The sequence below is a fragment of the Parasteatoda tepidariorum genome, chromosome 9 (assembly GCF_982258835.1).
Source record: "Parasteatoda tepidariorum strain Cologne lab strain chromosome 9, Ptep-v5.0, whole genome shotgun sequence".
Classification (NCBI taxonomy): Eukaryota; Metazoa; Arthropoda; class Arachnida; order Araneae; family Theridiidae; genus Parasteatoda; species Parasteatoda tepidariorum.
Window position 1 is genome coordinate 24491856 of NC_141763.1, and position 25421 is coordinate 24517276.

The following is a 25421-nucleotide window of genomic DNA, read 5'->3' on the forward strand; positions in this document are numbered from 1 at the left end:
TTTCGTGCATATGAACACAGAAGTATATTTAAACAAATTGATTGTGGAAGCATATAATAATCATGCAAAGTAACTTTAAAATTCATTTATACGTTTCCTTGCCCGGTATACCCTACGGCCTACACTGATGTTTTTTAAAGGTCAAGTGCCACTGCCCGGTATGCATTTGCCCGATACTCCAAACACTGATGTTTCTTCTAATCTATCGTCAGTAAGTATTAAAATATCGAATAAATGTAATTATATCCACGAATAAATTATTATCAAATTGGATGTAATAAATATTTCGGACATTCACCAAAGCGACTATGTGATTGTCAACATTCTCCGGTGAAAGTCAACAACCACCGATTTCGGTCATTCGCAGTAACATTCACATAATAACCTCATCAGGACGCTTATTTCATACTTTGCCTAAATAGCATCTGGCATTATGTATAATGCCGAGGGAAAGTATGCAATACTTCTCATATTTCATACTTTGCATTTATACATATATATTAGTAAAGGTGTCGAAGTTTCTCTGCAGCATGAAACTTTTTGTCGCTAATTGGGGTAAGATGGTGGGGGATATTGAGTGGAACTTATTTCTGTTTTAGGAGGTGTTTTTCATAAAAGCGTTTATTTTCGTGAGAGATTTTTTAATTTTTTTTTTTTTATGGAAGGAGCAAAATGATTCCTTGCATCATGACTCTTTTTCGCGCTTTCTTAATAGATATGATTCAGATTTGTGAATTTAGGTAAAAGGGAAAGGATACTGAGTACGACGTATTTCTTAAGGAGGGGTTTAATGTAAAATGTTTTTGTTTATTTATGAAAGATACGTTATTTTTAATTAATTTTTTGAAAAGGGGCTGAAACTATTTCGCGCTTCGCGCATTATAAAAAAATTTCTCCCTATTTTAACATATATGATTCTGATTCTCTAATTGAGGTTAAGGTAATGGGTCTGACTTTCACGGTCAAACCTTCTCCGACAAAACTTCGCGAGAGCAAAGATTCGCGTGAACATAACTTCGACAGGACAAAACTTCAAGTAGGAAAATTCTGAAATTAATAGTTAGCATTAAATTATAAATGATTCACGCATTAATTTAAATGGAAAAAAAATTATATTATGTAATATTAATAAATTCAAATTCATAATTATATTAGAGTAATCCCGATTAGTAACTAACATTTAACGTTATTTATCATTGAATTTGAACAATAACTATGATATTTCTATCTTTAATGCAGTTAAAATGTAAAATAAAGCAAAATTATTTATTGGATATTTCATCCTGTTCCTTTTCCCTTCCATTCTTGCATTTTTTTATTCGCCTTTTTGCTAACAAATTTGTCTTCCATATAAATATTACTTGAATTTTTATCTGTAATCAAATGCCAAATTATAAGCTGCTTATTCCACAAATTGCAAATAGTTTTTCAATTAACTAGTTTTGATAGCTATTATTAATTTTTTTTCTATTTAAGATTAAAGAATAAATTTTACAGTCAAATACAAATTCCTATACTAGTTAAATAAAATATATTAAAATCAAATTCAATAGTAAGTAATTAATTTGAATTAAATGAACTTTCACTTTGAAAGGATTCTTAATTTCTTATTAAAAGTTAATTTTTTTGATTTCCATGATTTATTAAATTAATTATTTTACTATTTTTCTCGTGTTTAATTTTCAAAAAAACAGAATGAATGTGATTTTACTAGTAAGGAAGTATTGTTGTTTTGGAATACAGCAATAGAAAAGGTAGATAAGAAACGATTCCTTTGAGAGTTAGTAGGGGGGTGGTTATTCAAGGAAGTGAACAATTCGTAGTCGACGTTGATGAATGGGCAACAAAGGCACTTCAGAATGAACTGCTCTGAAATGTATACAGGGGTTAATCCTATGAGTGCAAGGCTCACCCCAAGAGAAGAAATATAGTTTAGTGTATTCAGAGGCACTTGAGTTGATGTTTAAAACTGCAAGGATGGGAAGTTATGCTATTGGAAATGATAATGGTAAGTACTTATGCCCATTCTATATATAGTTGAATTATTATGAAATACAGTACAGTGCCGATTATCCGAATGTGGTTCGGTTAACGAAAAGTTCGGATAGTTGGAAAGTTGTTTAAAATCTAGTTTAAATGATTATTATTTATGCACTAATTTCCCTTTTCTCACTTTTTCCAGGCTTTGAACTGGAAGTACTATTCAAAATAGCTCTGTCTCGTTTAAAAGTTTTTTTCTGCAATTTTTAAATCGTTTTTATTTTAATTTTTTTCATTTTCAATTTTTTTTATCATATTTCAGTTTTTTATAATTTTTTTGTTGTCAATTACTGATTTAAACCTTTTTCGTTTATTTTCCATTGCAAAAGAAATCCAGCTAAGACTTTTGTTTCAAAGAAGATGCTCTTTTTTGAGCAGCCCTTATTCTTTTTAAATAAATCAACTGAACTGGATTAACATCATTTTCACGTTCTAGACTGTCAAAATAAAGCTCGCAATCTTTAATAATTATTTTCAGTTGAAGAGGGCTAAAGGGGTATGTAGGTTTAACTGTATAACAATAGAAGATATATGTATGGCTACTATAAGAAAACTGCTAATAAAGGTTGTAAATTAAATATGATCATTAAATGTAGTGGATATTATTTATTCTTCTAAATTTAGAAAAATTGTCAATAAGTTGAAAAGTATTCTAAACTTGAAAAAAAAAAAAAAAACGAATTCGGACATAGTTCGGATAATTGGACGTTCGAATAATAAGGGTTCGGATAATCGGCGTTCTACTATACCAATAAATAATTTTTAATGTGAACATTTATTTTCGGTAATAAAATTTACTGAATTGTAATGCGAATTAGATAAGTATTTCCTTATTAACTTTTGAAGAGAAAAAAAAAACACTTTCCGTATTTTTTTTTTTTTTACTTTTCTTTTTTTTTTCTTCCTATAAATCGGAAATGTTGTTTTTCACAATGAGGTGACCAAGTTCGAGTCCCAGCTATGCTGTTTGACACCAATCCTGCTCCTTGATCGCACCAAACACAGTGCTGATATAAAATAATCTCAGTGATAGACGGATCAGAATCCCTTTCTCATCGTGCTATCAAGGCGAGATTTTCGCGGTTTTCCACTACATGTAACGCATATGAGGGCTAGTTACAAAGTTAGAAGGCTGTGGAATTCAGCAGTGGTAGTCGTAGGCTCAGAAATAAATTGGCTGTTCAACATCGATTATAAAATAAGTTAATTATAAATTAAATTAAATCGGTTTATGTTTCCGATCGCTTACGTGCCTTTATATATATAATACAAGGATGGCGCCAGACTCTGCCCGACATGGGGTCAAGTTTCCCCAGACAGGGGGGATCAAATAAATTAATTCAAAATATTTAAATTAAAACGAATTTTATACTTTAAATTTTTTTCTCACATCATTTTTTTCAAGTGTGTTTCTAAAATCACTAATACTGGTACCATAATGTTCAGATTCCCTTTAATGTAAATTTAAATCAATTTTTTTTTCTGTTATCGATGTATTTTGTTCTGTATGGTACAATTTACCATACATTGTAAGCGTAAAAATTACTTCTGCAATGAAGAAAAATAGTTGTAGCAGTAACCGCTATACTCTCAAAACGCAAAAATTATTCGTTAATAAAAATTTGAATTTTCATGCACACTTAACAAAACATTTAAAGAACATTTTGTCATGAAAAGTTATTTTTGTATGCATCGATTGGCTTTTGAATCATGTATATGTTTTGCAAATAAAGTTTTAAGTTCATTTTTTGCATCTACGTATTATATCTAAAGATATCATGCCCCTTTTTGAACGAACTTACAAATGGTTACGCCCATAAAATTGTAAAATTCGAATTTTTTTTAATTGTTACATAGTATAATTTTACGGACAAAAAAAGGCTATTTTAATCAGGGGACTCGATGTTAATATATATTGTAAATAAATACAAGGAGACTTTTAAAATTTCGCCTTGTGATTCCTTTTTTTTTTTTTTAAAGATGCTTCTTAAGTGAATATCTATATGTCCGGCAAAATGCTAATTTCTCCATTTGAGAAAAAGAGTAAGTCCATCGGCTTAAAATATAAGATTCAAACAATATAGCTTAAATTTTTAATTATTTTTCAATTTGAAAATTTTAAATTTGCGTTCGAGAAACGAATATTAACTAACTTTCATTTTTAAAAAAAATTGCCTCACATGGCTGCTGTTTGTCTGTCTATGTTCTTGTTTCTCTGCAAAGCTGAAAGCACACTTTCTACCAAAATTTCTGCTTCGCCCTGCAAAAGCTTATACATATTGACATACGCCTGCAACGAATAACCTTTCACACAGTTAATTGATTATTGTTTACCACATCTCAACGCGTAACATTCTTTCCTCTACGATTTAAATTTGCTTTTGCTTTCATTAGTTACGAATTTTAAGTCACAAAAAATGGACACTAAAAATTAAGAAGTTATGGGACTAAATTTAGAAAAATTAGAGTTTTTTTAATTTTATTTCTCAGGACTTATTTGACCGACTTTGCTTAAATTTTGTATTTTGACATTTAAAATTGCAAAGGATGAAAAAATTTTAAAAAAATTGGGCTTTAGAAAAATTGGGCTTTAAAAAAATTGGGATATAGTGAAATACGCAAAAACTAAAGTTAACATTAAAGGCTCCTAACTTTCTTCCTGAAAAAACTATTAAAACAATATTTCTAGATTGTAACTACTATATTTTGGGGGTTAGAAATCCGAATTCGTCGAAAAAAGGTACATATGTTTAAACGGATAACGTTTTCACGCCTAATTTCCTAACTTAAAATATCGTTTGGAATAATTAATTAGTATATTTGATGTCACCCTCTCGAACCATTAAGAATGAGTCCTAGAACATGAAGATCCGAACTTAAGATTAAAATTTATTCCGGTGGGTTCATTTATTTTTTTGCGCGCTGTACATTCATTTGAAGTATATGTCAATTTTGCTGATAATAGCTAAATAACTTTTCTTTTTTACATAGGAAGGTAACTTAGCTGGTGGTTATCCATATATATATATGCTTTGATAATTTTAAAGATTATGATTGAAAGAGATAAAGATTATGATTGATTTAAAGATTATGATTGAAGAATAAGGTGAAATGATGTTCACTTTCATTATTAATATCAGATATAAATAAATAAAAACGTCTTTCAGTTTGTCCTCTTTCGTTAATTTCATAGTAATTGCATAGTAATAGCTTCGAAATAATATCTCAATGATAATATCTCAATCTCGTCATATCTCAAGAACGTTTTGCTTTTCGATTCAATCGAAAAAAATTTCACTCAATTGCGAAAATTCGTTTTCCTAAAGGTATTCCCATGAAGAGTATATAGTTTTAAATAGTTATAAAATATTTAATATTTTTTATATTTATGATATGCGTTGGAAAAATTCTGAATCCCGATTTTTGATATCCCCGTGTAGTAAATGGTGACTGATGCACGTTAAATCTGTCAAGTCACAAAGTTCTCCATGTTCCCGTAACAAATCAATACCTCTGGGGATACTTATCCAGGAGTTTCCTTGTCTTCTGGATTGGTTCAAAATTACAAGGCTACGGAGTTGAACATTAGTAGTCATAAACCCGAAAATTGGGTCGGTTGTTCAACGACGGATAAAATAAAATAAAATAGCAAGATATTCAAATTTTTATATAATTTTATGGAAGGTAATTTTAAATTGTGAAATACGAAATTTGAATGAAATCGGTTGAATAATTTGAGATAAATAAAATTTTAAGCAAACTGACTTTTTTAAAATTTAATAAATCAGAAACTAATTGATCGATTGCTCTGAAAGTTTGCATTTTGAAATTAAAAGGATGTAAAAATATGTAGAACATACAATTCAATATATTTTACCATTATTTAATAAACTAATAAAAAATAACAAAAAATTATTTAAAATTATTTTTGCTGAAAAATTTGTGTATAAAATGTTTTTTGTATGCAAACATTTTTCAATACATTCAAAAAGTTCTCGAGATAATGGACTATAATCGAAGAGTGAAGTTAAAATTAAAGAACCCAATCTTTCCAACTCTCTTTTGCGGCTGTTTCCGCATTTTGAAAATTAAAAACCTAAAACTATAGACAAACTTGTATGTTTATCCAGAACAGAATGCGCTTTTCTGTTCATTTTCGTAACTCAAAATGTGGTATTGACTTTTTGTACGTGAAAATATGATTAAATCAAAAGTGATCAAGATGTTCCCTTTTTTCATTTCATGCAATGTACATAAAATAAGTCAATGAGAATCTGTTATGTTGATTAATATATATTTTAAGATATTAAATACGAACAGTTTAATTGCTTTTCTGAATCAATCAACAATCTTTTTACTACTAAGAAAATTATAAAAAAATAATAAATTAAAAATATTTTGTTACTGTTTTTCTTTTTTTCCGACTGCGTATTTATTGCGTTGATTAAAATATAAACCTTGAATCCGAATAAGGAATTGATTTTCCTCATTTAAAAGCATTAAAAAAAAATAAAGATAAAAGATGATTTTGCTTGAAAATTTCCAAAAACAATTATCTGATCCCTTAAACCAGGGGTCCCCAACCTTTTTATACCAAAGAGCAAATACCAGAATATCGGTCGAATGGCGGGCACCATTTATTTTTTCAAGATAAATTTATAGTTGATAGACATAGGTAATAATCCACACTACTTATAATGCACAAAAATTTAATTTTAAAAATTAGTTTAACACAGGAATATAATTTGTATTAGTATCTCTTGGTTCTAAAAATATTAGATTTTTGGCTACAAGGTAATTTTTTATTTCTTCAACTAAATGTAAAAATCTATCAAGTACTTTGCCTTTACTGAGATAGTGTACTTATATATTCGCATAGCATAAAATTTGCATGGCATTTTATGGTTGGGCACAAGCAGTGGGCGCACCTAGACCGATCGACGGGCGCCATGGTGCCCGCGGGCATAGGGTTGGGGACCCCTGAACCATTGATGAAGCTCATAACCATAAACCTCAGGCTTTTGTCAGTCATTCCCACAGCAAAGAGGTATCCCCTTTCGCCAGAAGAAAGAATAGCAGTTTGAAAGATAAGTTTCCAAGAAAATGAAGATGTTTCTGTGGGAAAGGATTTCTAAAGGGACTTCGAAAAGTCGTCAATTTCACTCATGTCTAATCACATCCGGTCTCTAGTTTAACAATGTATGGGAAAAGTTATGAGTAGTGCAGTGAAACTACAATTACATCGAATTTACTATATATTTTACTAATTTTTGTTACCAATTCTTAAAAATAAATAAATAAAAATTAAAAAGTCAACTACAAAAATTTTTATTAGGCATTTGTAAATGAAGTTTTGACAAAATTTAGAAAAAAATTTGAACAGACTATTTTCCCGACCAGATTTTAAAATTTTCCCGATGGGGGGGGGGCTGACCATGCCCGACAGGGGTGCAATTACCCCCTACTGGAGCCGCCCTTGTATATATACATGCACACTTGGTATATGAATAGGTTATAAATCTGAAATTATTGATTTCTATACGTTCCCTTCATCCCTATTTTCATATGCTAGCTATTGAGACCGGGTTAAGAAAAAAAAGTAACAAACGGAAACTAAATTTTTATTAAAATGCAGGTATAATGCAGATTATACAATTATTTTACTAAAAATTTTAGTCAAATAAGTGATTATTTTACTGCAATTGGGAATGCCAATTCATTTTTTAATATTTTATGAATATGCATTGCAAATCTGCATTTGTAGATTTACAAACACGTCATCAAAATTGCTATATATCAGCAATTGCGACTAGGTTTCAAAAAATTGTAATAAACACAATTAGATTAATTGCTTTGTGAGTGAATATATTATAATAATTTTTTAATAAGCAGTGAAATGCAAACTATTTAATTGCTTTTAATCATTGAATATGAACTTACAGTCAAAAGTGATATTTTTAAATGTTACATAAATATGATATATAAGTCCAATTTCATTAGAATTATGATATAAATAGTTCATAATTCTAAATTTGTGGATTTAATAACATTTCCGTCATTAACATTTGAATATACCATTGATTGCGACGAGTTTAGGAAAATAAAAACAGTTTCTTTAAAAAAGAAAATCTAGTTTTAAATCCTTTTTTCTAAAAAATTACTTTTTTTTATGAAAATTATTACTGTACAAATACCTTAAGCTTATCATTCATTTTAAAGATTCATTTATATATAGATATTTTTTTTGTTTTTGAAAAACATGCTTTTTTTGGAAAATATTAGAATACATTACTGATTAAGAGCTACGATTATTGCATATTTTAGTACATCTTAAAGTCGTCTAAATGACTTTTTTACATATGCTGGATAGAGAAATAAATGACTAAAACAATCTTTCCATTTCTTAACATCAGCCGTGTGTCATTTTTTAATAAAAGCATTTTTATCTTTTGTTAAACTTCCGATGCAGTTGTTTTATATTTCCAGTACTTGGAAGAGAGTTCCATGTTTAAATTTAATATTTATTTCAAATGAAATAGCTTATGCTGGTCCATAAGTATTCAATTGGAATCTCAAAATTTTTGAATCTTTTTACACGTGATTTATATTGGACGAGTAAAAAAGCAACACGTCATGCTATTTTTATATTTCTCATGTTATTCACGTTGCTCGTGTTATTTATTTATCTTGCCTGTTCCGGTTACCAATCAAAATAAAGATAAATTTAATTTCTTTTATGACATAAAATATTTTTTAATCAAATGCCTCATGAATCCTAAGAACTTTTATTAATTACAGGAATGAATTATAATTTGGGACATAAATTTATAATTAAACTAATTAGTTTGAAAACAAATACGTATATTTTGTTAGTGATGTATACCAGGTATTTATTAGAAATAAATTTCTTAATATTCTACTACACTAGTACCTAATGTAATAAGAAAATGTGGTATAACTACCGCTAATAATATTACATATCTATTCAGTAGTGTATAGGACTAGTTAATTCGATTCTATATTGAGGTACTGTTTGATTGACAAAGTTTAACATAGTTGATCCAAGCATACCCACTAAACTTTAACATTACATTAATTTCAACTTCTTGAAATCGATGTTGTTATATGTGTTTAAATCCAGCTAGTTACAAAAGCTCTCAATAGTTTTTCTATATTACCACAATACCCAAAGGTACAGGTTATCTTTTTATATAATTTCATCAAATGAGTAATTTTCGAACAGTTAAACTAATATCATAAAAAATTTCTTAGTTAGGACTTAGAATAACTTTCCTAGACAAATTGGACTTATTTCAGGGTTCAAGATAAGGAGGTGATCAGGCTACAAAGATTTTACTTGATTTCAATACATGAGATAAATGCGGTTTTTGTTGCACCACCCTTAGCAACTGGACAGGTGGTCAACTTACTGGAGTGATTAATTTGATATATTTTACTGTATTGTACTATCTATGATAAAAAGTAAAAACAAAGCAGCTTTGAACACAGTGTTTGTGCAAATACATTTTGTTCAGATTTAGACGTTTCTACATTTTCTTTCAATATCTCACACAGAAAAGCAAAATCATGTTGTTTAAAAAAATGTACATATATGCTTCTTATTTGAAATCATCATATTTAAATCAAGTATTTTAAACAAAGTGTTTTAAACATAACAGCCCTCATCGAGGTAAAAATGCAGATATAATATTATTTATATTCTAATCGTATTGCATGTGGTCATTATAGTACTTCTTTCATTCATCGCCTACTACGGATATGATAAAGTACATCACTGAATTTTGTATTATTTGTATTCTATTCTTCGTCAATATTATGTTAATGTCTGTTATGATAATGATAATGAATGTGCTGAAAGGGAATGGCCATTTGCAGAATTTATTTTATTTTTAACGCCAATACTAACTTATGCTCATAAAGAAGTATGTATGATTAGATTTTGATCAAGTATTCATTGTTTAAATTTAAACTAAATGTTGTTGTTTTTTTATTAATTTAAGAGGCTCAAATCTTCAATTCCCGTGCTTGTTTCTTTTTCATCATTGTTTTTTTTTCATTAAACGTCGATAAAAAATATCATTTTGTTTATAAACTATATAATTATTATAATTTTATGCACACGCAGGTTATTAACATGTTAATTACAACGAAATGAATGGAAACCAAGATTTAAAAAATAATCAACTGTACTTGAGAAAAAAATTTTACTTTAAGAATACAGAACGATAAGAAGTAATAAATAAGAGGTAATTTTCCTTGTAAAAATATATAGTAAGTGTACATAATAATATGTAACGATTACTTTAAATCACATAACACATCAAATAGGAAGCTGTTTTTTTTCTTCTCTTGAAACTTTAATATAGCCTAAAGAGTTCAATACAAATGCTAAAATTTATGCCTGGCTACATCAAAGCAATCACGGTTTTTTTTTATATTTATTTTCATATTAAAGTTTACATGAAGAAAAGCGCGAGCTTATAAAATTAAGATCTCGAGGGGAAACTTTTTTTTCTAAAACAATAGTAATTGTTTAAAGCAAGGAAGGAAAAAAAAAGCTTAAAAACAGCTCTTAAAATTGAAATAACTTTTAACAAATGGAAATTCCGGATAACAAATCGCATGAAGTTTATAAATAAAAATGGTCATATGCATTTCTGCAAATTGCAGAGTTCCACGTGATTTTCTAGTACAATTTTAACAGTTGAAAATTCTTGAACTATTTAACGAACGTTAATTTTTTTTTATTCTCTCGTACATTTTTTCTCTCATTTTGTAAATTCAAGTTTCCAAGTGTCTGCTTTTGCAGAATAAATCAAAATGTAACATATAGAAAAAAGAGTGAAAAATTAGAGAGAGAAAAATACAATTACAAAAGCTTTCAAATGAATGATAATTTCGAAAATAAATAAATTCAGCTCGTCAAATTTCAATTTTGCAGTTACATTCCCTTGGGTTTCAGAGTAACCAGCATGGTATTTTTTACAAACTTAACAGTTAGGGATTTTCGAACGAAAATCTAATTGTTTTTATTCCTTTGTACTCCTTGTACATATATTTTTCATACCACTGTAATTTCAAGATTCGAAATCTTAGTTTATTCCTCAATCTATGGTTTTTTCCTCAAGATCTAGCTGCAAGTTAGACCAAGAGGTCATGAATATTTATCACATTCTTGATAACGGACTTATCTACCAAGATCTTTTAGTCAAAATTTAAAAGCGCGTCCGTTTTGTCAGATGCAACCCATGTTGGACTAGTAACGCATTCATTCTCTGTTTCACTCTCGGCAACCGCGATTTTTCTAATTTCGTTTTTCCTTTTTTTCTGAAGATTCTTTACTGTTTTTCTTCAGGTAATTTTTGTTTTCCTTATTCACGCCTGGCGATAATTGAGAATGAGCTCCTATTATAGAGCATATGAAATATTTGCTTTAAACAGAGAATGGCAACAAAAGTTTGCAGTTTTCGAGAGCTTAAAAAAAAAAAAAAAATAGTGAGTGGAGTCCCTCCGCTCGGAAGAAGTTAAACTTCGCAACCTGCGACGTTAATTGTAGAAGAATCAGCAGTCGTAAAAGGATCACTAGTTCTATTCAACGACTCTTTTTCCTGCTCCGCTCGCTTCCATGCTCTGTAATCACGGTAATATTGTGCATTTTTCCCTCGTGGACCTCTTGAACCAGCGGAAGTGCTCGTGGTTGCCTCATCGTATCGCCCTGGGAAATGTATTTGTATTAATAATGTATGTGAATGCGTCATAATGTAATTTCAGAAGAGAAAACCTAACAATCAATTGATATTCACAAGAGACGTACCTTGACATAACCTTAAATCCGTCGCATTGTCCGTGGGATTGTTTTCACTCATTTTTTACAATTGTTATCCACTAAATTTGAAAATAAAAAATACTACCCTATCAAATTATATGTGTATCAAAACAAACTAAAAAAATATTTATAGAAAAACAATACTTTTATGACTTTTATAATTTTTATGCTAGTGAGAACCAAAACAATATGGAAATGAATGAGGGAAAACTGGATCCTACCACGTGATTTCCCGACCAATAAAAATGTAGCGCTAAACGTTTAACGCAACCTTGTTGGAAGTCGCATAAGAAGTATAACTTCAATAAGCTCCCATTCTCCAGGATTGCCAGACAGGAATGACGTGAACACTAGTAACACAGTATATTAAAGTAAAATACTGAACGCGGTATAATTTATACGTAAGAAAATGGTTATAGCATCTAAATTGAAAAAAATATTACCAAGATTAGTTAAATTATTACCAAGATTAGTTAAATTATTACCAAGATTAGTTAAAACTATCTAAAAAATCAGTGCAATAAATTTTTTTTTTTACTGCTTATCTTAAAAATCAATTTTTTTTTATGGATGTCGAACAATTTGGTCTACAATTGAAATTTCAAAATTTGAATGAGACAGTCACTCTCGGAATCAAAGTTAAGTTGTTACAGGGTCAGTTATATCTCAGTTATGTCTCCGTTCTATTTGAAATTTCTTTGAAAATGTATTTTTTATTTATCAATCCAAAATTTATCTAAATTTTAGGGTATACTTCACAGCATATTTTAATAGAGTTAATTTTTTGCACCCTTTATTATTTCTATTTCTTGCTTACAATTACTAAAGTTATGCGATTTAATGCATAAATAGTATGGGACTTTTTAAAGTTATGGGGTTTTTTTGAAAGTTATTATTTTAAAAGTTATGGTTAATAGTACTTTATTCAAATATAGAAATAGTACTTTATTTTAAGCAATTTATTTATTATAAAAAAAAAGAAAGTAAGAACTAAAAAAATGAAATATTAATTTAGCTTTCATGCGTATACTTTGCATATAAAGTATGAGAACTCCACTTTCGCGATCATATTGAAACAAAACAAAGTTTAAAATAAAAAAATTATGGTTGCCTTCCTCTCTTACTCAAAGGTAGAAAGTGACTTGAGTTTCAAAGGCAATATTACAAAAAGTAATAAAGATAAAAAAAAATTGACCCACACTTTCGTGAATAGGAAAGATTGAAAAAATTATTGTTTTTTTTTTTTGAATTGATCACTCCGATTCTTAAACAAGAAAAATCGATTCAAAGTATGACAAGCTCGCCATAGACTTTACATGTTGAAAGCAGAATTGAAGAGTCTGCTTGATTCAGCACTTTTCTCCCGGCAACAACGATTGGGAAAGCGACTTTCTGATCACATGAGCTCGCCCCGTGCTCTTTGTTCGCCAAGTGTTCCAAGTTCGCCTGTATTTTACTATGTAATTGTACATTCACAAAATTCAACTAACTAGTTTAAAAAATTTAAAAAAGTGAAAAGAAACGAAAATCCTCGAGCCGCAGTATTTAAATTATGTTTTTATTAAGTTCTCTAATGACATTGTATTTAGAGTATTTTACACAAATATGAAATATGATCGAAGAGGATTTTTTTACTTCTAGAAAGTCATTCCTTGATGGTTATGTGGTATTTTTCAGACAGCTGGATATGGAATTAATTACCTTTTAATTTTTCTAAAATACTGTTTTTTTCTGAAATAATATTTCATGATTTTATATTTTTGTACTTGATCATATATTCAAAGCACATGCCTTACTTAGATATATGTTATGTAGAGAAATCAATTAAAGTTCATTAAACCTTGAAGATGACATTTTTTTAAAGCAATAAATAAAAGATACATAATAATGAAAATAACTCATATGTAATGTACATTCTTTATACATATTTCTTCATTTATTTTATTTATTTTTCAATACTAAAATTCTGAGGAACCTTTTTTTATAATATACATTCACATTTAAACGGTGGAGCCTAATATAGTTTCTGAAGACTCTCTTCTCACTCTTATTTATGATACACTCTATAACAAAAAAATCGAAGCACCAAGAAGCAATCATCCGATTGCTTCTTGGTGCCAAATTACAGTGGTGCATGGCTCGATCAGGCTGGAATGATGCCGACCGAGGGCGTATAGTCTTTAGCGACGAATCCCGCTTCTAACTGTGTCCTGACGATCATCGAAGACGTGTTTGGAGCACAGGGCAGAAGGGGGATCCTGCCTTCACTATTGCACGTCACACCGGCCCTCAACAAGGCATTATGGTCTGGGATGCTATTTCCTTTGACAGCCGGACCCCTTTGGTCGTCATTAGAGGTGCACTTACTGCACAGCGGTACGTCGACGACATCCTAAGACCTGTTTTGCTACCGTTCCTTTTGCAGCGCCCTGGGCTGGTTTTTCAGCAGGACAATTCCAGACCACATACGGCACGTGTTGCTATGAACTGTCTGCAAGCTTGTCAAACTCTTCATTGGCCTGCCAGATCACCAGATCTGTCTCCCATCGAGCATGTCTGGGATATGATGGGAAGGCGATTGCATCTGGCACGGAATGTTGATGACCTCGTTCGACAATTGGATCGAATTTGGCAGGAAATACCGCAAGAGACCATCCGGGAGCTTTATCGGTCTATGCCATGCCGTGTGGCAGCTCGTATCCAGGGTAGAGGCGGGTCAACACTTTATTGAACTGGTTACTGTAACTCTGCAACAAATAATTCAATTGCTCTGAAATTTTAATCATTTACTATTCTGTTCATCTATCCACCAATTTTCGTTTCAATCGGACAACTCCTTCTTGGTGAGTCGATTTTTTTGTTATAGAGTGTATTTATTTAATTTATGTCGAGTGGGGACTGTCCCTGATAATGATACATCCTATTTTAACCAAGTTCTTTTTCATTATTCATTAAAAATAAATTTTCTATCACATATTTGTAGTTCTATGAGTAACAAAGATGCTAAATATTTGTAAAAATCTTCATTTTGGAATATTCTTTACTTAATTAGACTTAAGGTAGATGAATAAAATCTTATGCACTTTAAAACCGTATATTTGCTAATTTTTTTTCCGTCAGCATGTTAATCGCTAAAAATGTGTCTATAAAAAAACTTTTTTTTTTGGTAATTTTTTCATATTTCTACAAGATTAAAAGAAATAATATTGTTTAACACATCCATTGTAGTTAAAAATTATAAATTTGAATTTTAGATTAAAATTTTAAATTTTTGTACAGCTCCCGAAGACAAAAAGTGTTAAAACAATAATGTAATCTAACAGTCCCTTGTACAAAGATAACAAAAATGGTAAAAAACACTTCAACCTAATTTAAGATGTAACCGAGATATCAACATTTAAAGTTTGTATCCAATATGAGTGTGATATTTGACTTGCTTACAGTTCTATTTGATCAAGACATGAGTTTATTGCACGTACTTTAATATTTCATTATTTCTTATTCGCTATGTCAGTGTACTTTAAATAATCACCAAAATTAATTGATAGTATATCAATTAATACTAAACGCAGTTTTAATATCGATACTGTGGAAATAAGTATGACTATTGAAACGGATATATATATATATATATATATATATATATATATATATATATATATATATATATATATATATATATATATATATATATATATATATATATATATATATATATATATATATATATATATATATATACGAATTCCACACGAAGCTCGAACCTACCACAGTGCTGATGTAAAATATCCTCAGTGGTAGAGAATCATGGGTTAGAGTTTTCTTGCCATCAGACTAACCTTGAGAGGTTTTCTACTCCATATAACGCTAATGAGGGTAAGTTTGATAAAAAAGTTTTCCAAGATAGCTAGTTTGATCCAGGAGCTCTTTTGTTTCATGTTGGTCTCAAAATTGCTAAGTTACGGAGTTGAATATTAGTAGGCGTAAATCCAAATGTGCGACGGCTTTTCAACGACGGTTATAAAATGAAATAAAATAAATTATGTTTAGAGTTACATTTAACGTTACATTTAGAACCACTAAGTGTGTTATTTAGATCACTGTTATTTAGATCACCATAAGAATTTCACTTACCTGTTTCTTCCACTAAGCTCTTCAATAGAGTCAGTATTGGCGTTTCGAGATTTGTGAATGATTTCATACTGTTGTTCGGTACTAATTGTATTTTTCTTTTATTCATCTCGAACGAGGAAAGGCAATTCTGCATAATTTAAGATACAATTTTCATAAGTAGTACAATTTTCTAAATTCAGAAAAAGGAAATTTTGTGTGATAAATATTTTTCTTTTAAATGTCAAATGTGGTTATTGTGTATGCATTAAAAAGATCTGGATTTTTAAAAACACGTTGAAATCCGATAATAACCTCTTAAAACACGATCGAATAGTCACTTAGATTAACTGTAAACTGGACATAGATAAAGAGCTATAAAAGTGATTATTGAAATGTTAAATTCACGTATCATAATTTTATCGAAGTAAAAAAAAATTGGATTTTTAAAATTTCGTTCTTCGGAAATTTGTTTCGATCTGCCCCGAAAAAAAGCGATCGAAAAACTGCATTGATTTAGATTTGGCACACACAAAAAAAAAAAAAAAAAAAAAAAAAAACGCAAATCAAAAACTCTAAAACTTCTTTAACTTTCTAAAAAAAAAATTATAATTTTTCTTATTATATTCTGGTGCTGCAGTGGGCCGCGAATCGGTTATTCCAATCATAGTGTATCATTTCTGGATCATTCTCTCCCCCCCCCCTATCGCATCTCGGGGGTTGCGGGTATTTACACCGCAGTCTATAACCGTTAGATCAAGAGGTGTCCAGTATGCAGTTTTTTTAGATTGTACACTGTATATAAAACTTAAGGCTCAATTTATTTAAAAACTTGAATACTTAAACGGAATTTTCAAATTTTATCATATATATATATATATATATATATATATATATATATATATATATATATACACTGGAACCCTCTTAAGAAGTTTTTCAATGGAGTGGAAAGAAATGACTTACTATACGGGAAAACTTCTTAAACGGTGAAGTTTAAAAACACACAAATTAAAAAATTTTAAACTTTTATAACTTATATTATAGGATATGGAATAATTATTTAATGGAATGAATTTTTTATTTTATGCATTGTTATTTACATTTTTACAATTATTGACGTGTTGTTTGAGAGAAAAAATCGTGTAAAGTAGTTTTTTCTCACCGACCTTTAAGTGAAAATTGTCCAACTTTAAATATTTGAACATTTCAGGGGGCGCATTTTCAATACTGTAAATAAATTTTCAAAAGGTATCCAACCCTTTTCTTTATTGTCTTTATTCACACTACTTCAAAGTTTTACATTAAATATACTTTTACTAGATGATGTACCCTTCTTAATCATTTTATTAGTGAAGTGCTGAAAAAAAGTAAAACATTTCATTTTGCGCTTTCTTTTGAAGCAATAATACAGGATAAGTATTAGTTTTCAAAGGGTGAACAAATGTTGAAAGAAATTCTTCTTCGAAGAAGATAACAATAGTTAGAGTAGTGAATGCATTGTGAAATGGACGGTCAGTGGTTTAAAGGAGGGAGATTTACTTTTCTGCAGGGGGCTCTCAGCCCAATACTTTCTAATTGTATGGAACAGCTACAAGAAAAATTCCTAGTTCAGAGTTCTGGCAAGAAGACAAATCACTCCTTGAATACTTGACACTCTATTTTTGCCAAATTTCTCTCTTTTCTGAGTGTCGGCTCTCAGGGTCGTCTCGAAAATACCGCCGCCTTCTTTCTAGGCGGCCCTGGTCCTGGTCGGCTATTAAGAAAGCATTTCTGGAGAAAAATGATTGCATCCTAGTTTGCAATGAGAAACGTATTTACGTATGTATTTCGAAAAAGGAGGGGATAGAACTTGACTACCGATAAACAAGTTACAACCAAACAATTTATTTATTGCCGAAATTATAAAATAGTGCATATAAATAAGAGGCTTTATTAGGAAAAGATATTTTGAAAATAAATTTGTCCTTTAAAAATCAGCCTCATATATAATAAGAAAAGCAATAAGAAATAAAACTAAATATGTGTATGTAATTTTAGAAAGTTATCCATGCTTTATCTCGCAGATATTTTATCTGTCTTAACTAGAATTTTAGAATCTTTTTCAGGATTGTATTTTAAAAGGAAATATTTTTATTGTGGCACCTTCAATGATGTTTTCAATAATTTTACCAACAACCAACTCATACATTCTTAAAACAAGGTAATAACTTTTAATAATAATGAAATTTTTTTCTTCCATTCTTCATTAAAGGTCAACTAATAAAATTTAACTCTCTAAACAAAGGCTGTTACATTTTAAGCTTTTGCGATCAATTTTACACGGTGGTATTTTATGTAATAAATATGTATCAAGTTAGATGAGCAGAATTGTTCTCAATTTTGTCAGCACTAAAAAATTGCAGGACTATCAGATTTTCTATCGTTGAATATGTTGAATCGTTGTTGTTGTCAAATTTCTTTTAAAATCAATTCCTAAGTAAAAAAAAAAAAAAAACTTTTTTTAAACCCTTCGAAATGCTGTTTAAATATATATTTATTTTGCTAAATTATCCAATAAAAATAACTTTTTCTCTGTTGAAAAAAGTTTTATACTCCGTTCTAAATAAATACTAGATTGTTTGACCTGTTTTTTGGTCTCAGTCTCAGTAACAGTAAAAAACTGAGTAATACATGTAAATTAACTTTAGTGTAGTCTTTTCCTTTTATTATTGTCCTTGATATAAATTGATTATAATTAAATCAGAAATTTGAAACAAATACATAAGAATAGTATTTACAAAATTTCGTTTAAATAATTATTAAAAAAAATAGAAATTATTTTTTCCTCTGATTTTTACCTAGTCTTGTTTTTACTTAGTTTGTTTGGAATACATTTTTATGCAAGCCATATTAGTTAATTAAATAATGAATAAGTTCATAAGTATATGAAAAGACTTTGAAGTTTTGAAGTAGTTCCTTGTTAAATAATTTAATCTACCAAAAATTAATGCTTAATTGCAAATTATTAAATTCCTTTATTATGACGCAATAAAAAAAGTATCATATTTAGTTTTAAGAATTTTGCTCGCATTATTAATATATCACTTGATAATATTCGATAAAATTTAAATTTGTCACAAAAAATAATCAGAGTTTAGCTGAGAAAACTTGTTTCAAAATATTATTATATAGTTTTTATATAACCTTAATAATTTTAATTAAAATTGAACTTAAACAGATATTTAATCTCATTCGTTTCTTTGTAGTTAGGCGATTTTTCTTTTAGTAAAAGTGTTTTTGAATTAACAAGTTATTTTTTTAAAAATTCAATAGTTATCTTTCGTATTCTGTTCAAAAAAATTTTATTTTATTTCTGTACGAGTTTCAGATTTGATAATTCAAGTGAAATGCATAAAACAGGACAAAAACAACAACAGAATAAGACTTTGTTTCAGCATTTTTCAGAATAATTTTGAAAATTTGTGCGCAAATTTAAAATAAGTCAAAATATTTTTTTATTTTATTTCCAATGCAGCAAGCAATATAGACATTATCCTAACGCCGTACAGAGATCAAAAGAAAGGAAAAATACAAATACAGAAGATATGAAATATACAAAATACAAAAACAAAAGCAAAACATCAAACACAAAAATTAAATCAAGAACTTAAATTGAACAGAAATTCTCTGGCCTCCCAGTATCGGGAGTAGATGCAGTTCTTTGTGAGAACAGAACAGTTGAGAAGATGTTCAGCATTCATCGTCGCACCACTGCGACAGAGGGGGCAAGCAGCTTCGGTAATTTTAAATATATTATATCATATCAATTTATACGTATGTATATTGAAATTGTATCAATTATTTAATGAACTTACTAAAAAGAGGTTTATAAAAAAGCATATGTATAACCACATTTTAGTTGAAACATGATTTTATAAAACTCAACATCTGTTAATTATAACGTTTTATTTTAATCTCTTTGCTAAATTACGAGTAAATTTTCGGATGACTTAAAAAGAAACATCGTATTTCATAATTGAAGAAAAAAAGATTAACATTCGGCTATCAGCGGAAAAAATATGAATGAAATTTTACGCTTCACGTGAGTAAGCTTCATGTGAGGTCCACGTACATTAACCACATTTAAATATTAATCTCCCCATTTAAATATTTCTACATTTTCACCAAATCATTTTTTAATAAGTAATTAATTTTAATTTATCTCGGCTTCTACTAAATAAAAACAGTTTACACAGTTAAATACGTGGGGTTATATGGTATAAAAAAAATTTATGCCTCATAAGTTTTTTCATCCACAATTCAATTAAATAATAAATAATTATTTAAAATTATTGTTTTTAATTGAAGTTACCTTTCGGTAGATGGGTTTCACAAGTGAGTTTTTTTTAATTTGCTTATTTAATTATTAAGATATGACTAAAAACACAAAAAGGTAAATTAACATTAAGGGGACCAAAATTTCTTCCACTCTCTGGACCAAACTATTAAGGTCACAATTTCTAGATCGCAGCTACCCCCTACATTTTGCTGGTCAAGAATCCAAATACGTAAAAAAAGAAATGTATGTTTACTCCGAGAAATTACATTTTATGTCTGATTTCGTAACTTTATTAACAGTTAGCGATAAAATATAAGCATGTTTGCGGTTATCCCCAGAAACCATTCAGATTGACACTAAGTACGTGAAAATCCGACAATTAGAAAAAAAAGTTATTCAAGGCGATTTTTTTTGTGCACTATACAGTGCGCAGAAAAAGAAGGTAAAACGAATCACACTGAATAACATATTAATAGTTCAAGGGAGTGCACTTGAATATGCTTATGGATTAGTCCAGGCTATATTTATGGTAAAAAAATTAGACACTAAAACGTATTTTCTCTGAATTTCTTACAACAATTATTTACTTCTGAACACAAATGTGTATAGTTCATTGACTTTAGCTTCTTTTTTTTAAACTATTAAAATGCATTAATAGTATTTAGTATAACTAAATACGATTGATACGAGTTTTTAATGCGTATCACTTTTTATGTAATGTCCATAGCTAGAAACTAAAATCTTTCCTCATGCTACTCATATTTTATACTAGGCACGTGCAATTAATTACCGGCTGATCCAACTACACGAAATTACCACTGCGCGTTACCACAAAAACGTAGTTAATAATTGGTTTTGAAAAATATCTAAATTAGATAATAGTAGGATTTGAGTTTAAATTTGAGTTTAAAAGCAAAAAAAAAGAAAAAAATCTTAAAATAGTAACCAAATCGCCTTAGACATAACCTGAGTATTGTAAACAATACTTGATTTTTCCTTAACCAGTAACATGTAGATTAAAAATATGACTTAGTTTCGTGATAAATTACGTATGCATTATGTTCTTTGAACTGTTTTCATTCGAATCTTAAATTTAAAACTAAAGTTAAAAATTGTATTTTACAGATGGTGTCAGTAAAGAAAAGAGATCTGAAAGCTGGACACTCAAAACTTCAAACACAGAATCGACTGAAAGAGCTGACTTCATAAACAATTTCTCTGAACCACCTTCCCTGCAGCATATTGCAGTAGTGTCGCTTGCAATTAGGATATGTACGGCGCCTGATATAAGGAATGAACTGACGTCTTATATCTTACGCGATATCGGAGGTATAGCAGAGTTAGAGGGAAGAATATTAGGCAAATTGTTCGATAGCCCTCTGCCCTTATCCCTGAAGTCCAAAATCTCATACGTCATTCGACCCATTTTGTTGCAGTTGTTGAAAGCACTTCGTAGTTACTGTAAATGGACAAGAAATCAAAGAAATCTCTGTGAGTATTACATGAAGCGTGGTACAATTTATTGGACAGTTGAGGGGACAGTTGACATAGTGAAATCCCTTACGGAACTATTCGATAATGGAAGCTTAGAAAGCTTAGATAATTGCGATTTGTATGAGATAGCCTGCTCTCACTGTTTAGGGGAATATGCTTCAATTTTCTGGGAGAAAATTCCAGAAGATCTCAGAAACCGATTTAGAATCGCACGATTCAGAGGAATGTACATTCATTTTCGGATAACAGATATATACAATGAGGGTTTGATAATATATTGGACGTGTGTCCTCGAGAATAATTTAGGGAGTTTTCTAACTAGACTCATAGATCATGAAAACATATACGATCATAAGCTTAGTATTGATGTAAATATGATTGCTTGTTCGATTCGGGTAGGTAACATAGTTGCCCTAAAGTATTTTTGGAAAAAATTATCGGAGCAGGAGAAAAACGATCATTTGAGTAAGTGGCTTTTGCAAGCTGCTCAACGTATGGGAGTTCAAAATTATTCATTTTATCAGGAATCTTCAGAAACTGTAGATGTTTTATGTTTTTTATTATCTCATGTCGATCGTATAACTCAAATGACCGAATTTTTTTTGAATTATTCTCACGTATTAGTGTGTTTTTTCGAAAGTTGGCCATATCAAAGAATATTCCTGTCCACTATTTTTGAACTATTGGATAATCTTCAAGAAAACGTTTATTTGTGTATAATGGAAAATATTATTTCTAAGATGAGTAAAATGGGAAATGAAATCATGATTTTTGAAAAAATATGGAGTGCCAGTCCTTTGAGACTAAGGCGATCCTTTCTGAAAATCGAAATTCTTTGCGTCAGAGTGTTGTTGCGTTTGTTGGAATTAGAAAATCTGAACATGGCTGTTACGATATTACATGATGCTTCCAATGAAGAGATTAATCTATTTATCTGCTTTATGTTTGGTCTGTCTGAATTTAAGCGTGTTATTTATTCAAACAATCTGAATTCACTCCTCCTGTTATTATCAAAATCTACCTTGCCACCAGAATGTTATCCCTATAAAATCAATCTTACAGAGCAAAGGAAGCAAGATAGACTGATGATATCGTGGCTTATTAGATTTAGCGATTGGCATATTTGTATTGAGTGGATATGCGATGGTAACATCCAAGCAGTTGAGTCCTTCTTGAGATGGGTTTATCAATCTTTGCGAATTGAAACATTTAAGAAAACAAGATCATCTCCAAATGTTATCTATTTGACATTAATATTTTTGTCCAACTATGAGGGCGTGGACCAGTTTCTGAATTGGTATTTCCAGGTGGGAGAGGAAATTCAACAATTTAAAGTAGACTTTTTGCGAAAATGGGATAATTATTTTTTCAAGCGACTCATAGACATGCCGTTCATTGTATCAAAAAGAGAAGGCGATGTGCTACAAAAATTTATAAACTACAACTTGTCATCTCTTGAAAACGTTGCAGAATTTCGACTTATTTGTCGTAGTTGTATAGAGTACGCGCTGAGTAAAGGTTTTTTTGAAAGTGCCACCTTGCTTTTGAATACATCTTTCGATAATATCGATGAAGTGGAGCGTTACAAAAACGAACTTATACTATCTAAAAAAGGAATTAAAAAGTATCTAATCTTAAATCTAACTGATGATGAGTGGAATTATGTGAAAAATATTGTATTGTGGTCGTCGCCTCTAACCCTAAATACAGTCACAAAATTAAAGTCACTAATTCTGGAGCAAAAGACGAGTCACTCTTTCCAAGATGAATTGAATCCACAGATTTCAGCTCTCCTTGATTTACTGGAGAATGTTGTTGCGATAGATAGCTGATGATAGTTGAACATTTTTTTTTCTTTTCTGCGATCAAAAACGAATGCAAATAAAAGCATGTTCACTGTCAAAAGACAAATCATTTTCAAATGATTAATTGTCTTATAATAAATAGGTGGCTCCAATTTTGAGTGTGAGTTGTTTAATGTTGATGAAACAATTTCCGTTATATATTAGTTGTCTCAACTTTAATAATTAATTTAATAGTCACAGTTTTAATTTTTCATTTTAATTATATCTGAACGAAAATGAACAATTTTAAGTGGTTTATTTTTCCTCACTATTCCCAAAAAGTAGTCAAAAGTATATATATATATATATATATATATATATATATATATATATAACTTAATGATATATTTTCCTGGGTAATTCAATGCTTATAATTAATGAAATGTCAAATTTTTAATAGGACATTTTAATTCGATGATTTCTATCAAGATTCATAACTTTTATTGAATAATATTAATTATTTAATTGAATATTTGATCAGATTGTTCGTAAGTTAAAAATACTTTAGTCACGGAATTTTAGCCGAATCGGTTTTTGTACATGAAAAATTATCAATATTGATAGCTAAAAGACTCTTTCTCTCTCTTTGTGTATATAAATATATATATACAACAAAATAAATAAATACAAGAAAACACGTAGAAAGTTAAGAAAAACAATAAGTTTAATTTATTGCGCATAAGCTGCAAGTAAATAGAACTCGTTAGATAAGCTCAAAAAGAAGATAAAACAAAGGAAAATTATAGACATATGCAAATAATAATTAATGAAAAAAATAATAAACAACTGATTAAAAATTTATTTTTAATTAGTTATATTTTTACTACTATTATATTTTTATACTGATTACTGATTGACATACTGATTATATTTTTCAATCATTCTTGAAAAATTTCCCGTTCATGTAAGTACATCTGATTTTGCTTCTCGCTTTAGAGTTTTTGTTTTGTTTTATACTGTTTTTTCTTTTATTTTATTTTCTGTTTTTACGTGTTATTTTTACTTATTGTGTTCTATTTTATTTGTTGAAATTTTTGTAAAAAATTTTTTTGAGTGCTCCTCACACTATTGTATTAATATATTTTGCTTTGGCTATATTGATACAATATCAGAAAGCACTCTCTTTTGTGGATATAATCGTGTGGGCTGATGAAACGATTATATCTTTTATTTTACGGTTTTTTTTAAAAAAAATTTCAACCTTTTTTTTTAAATCATTTGTTTGCTATTTTTTCATTAATTATTATTCCCCCCCCCTTTTTTGCATATGTCCAGAATTTTTCTTTGTTTTATCCTCTTTTTGAACTATATATATATATATATATATATATATATATATATACAGTGGTGGCCAAAAGTGTGGACATTTTTTTAAAGTTACGTGTTTTTCAACTTTGTGTGCTTGTAGAATATATTAAATTTCACTTAAATACGAACGTTTACATATAAAATTGAAGGTAATTTAATGCAGAATCTAATTACAAAACAGAATTAAAATATCTGTATTACAAAAAAAGTTATGCTCAGTTTAGTAGAACAAACAAACACAAATCGTTTTGAATAAGGACGTGTTTTGTAACAAAAGCGTACTAACCAAACACAAACACTGTTCTGAGGACCAATCAAATGTCTGCAACTATAGTTTAGGTTATTTGGATGGTAAAAGAGTTATTGTTGTGGAAATATTTTTCGGAATGATTCATACTAGTACAACTAAATAGAGTATTGCTGTTTTTGAATATTTAAAGTCCTTATTTTTAATTAA

The 25421-nt window shown here is 29.3% G+C and overlaps 1 protein-coding gene across 1 annotated transcript; it reads left to right on the plus strand.

Annotated features, from left to right (window-relative positions):
* Window positions 1-1843: 1843 nt before the first annotated feature.
* Window positions 1844-23769, plus strand: LOC147803397 (uncharacterized). Its single transcript, XM_087151055.1, has 2 exons — window positions 1844-2008; window positions 21444-23769. The coding sequence occupies exons 1-2, from the start codon at window positions 1960-1962 to the stop codon at window positions 23642-23644; spliced, it is 2250 nt and encodes a 749-aa protein (XP_087007181.1). The 5' UTR covers window positions 1844-1959; the 3' UTR covers window positions 23645-23769.
* Window positions 23770-25421: the final 1652 nt, after the last annotated feature.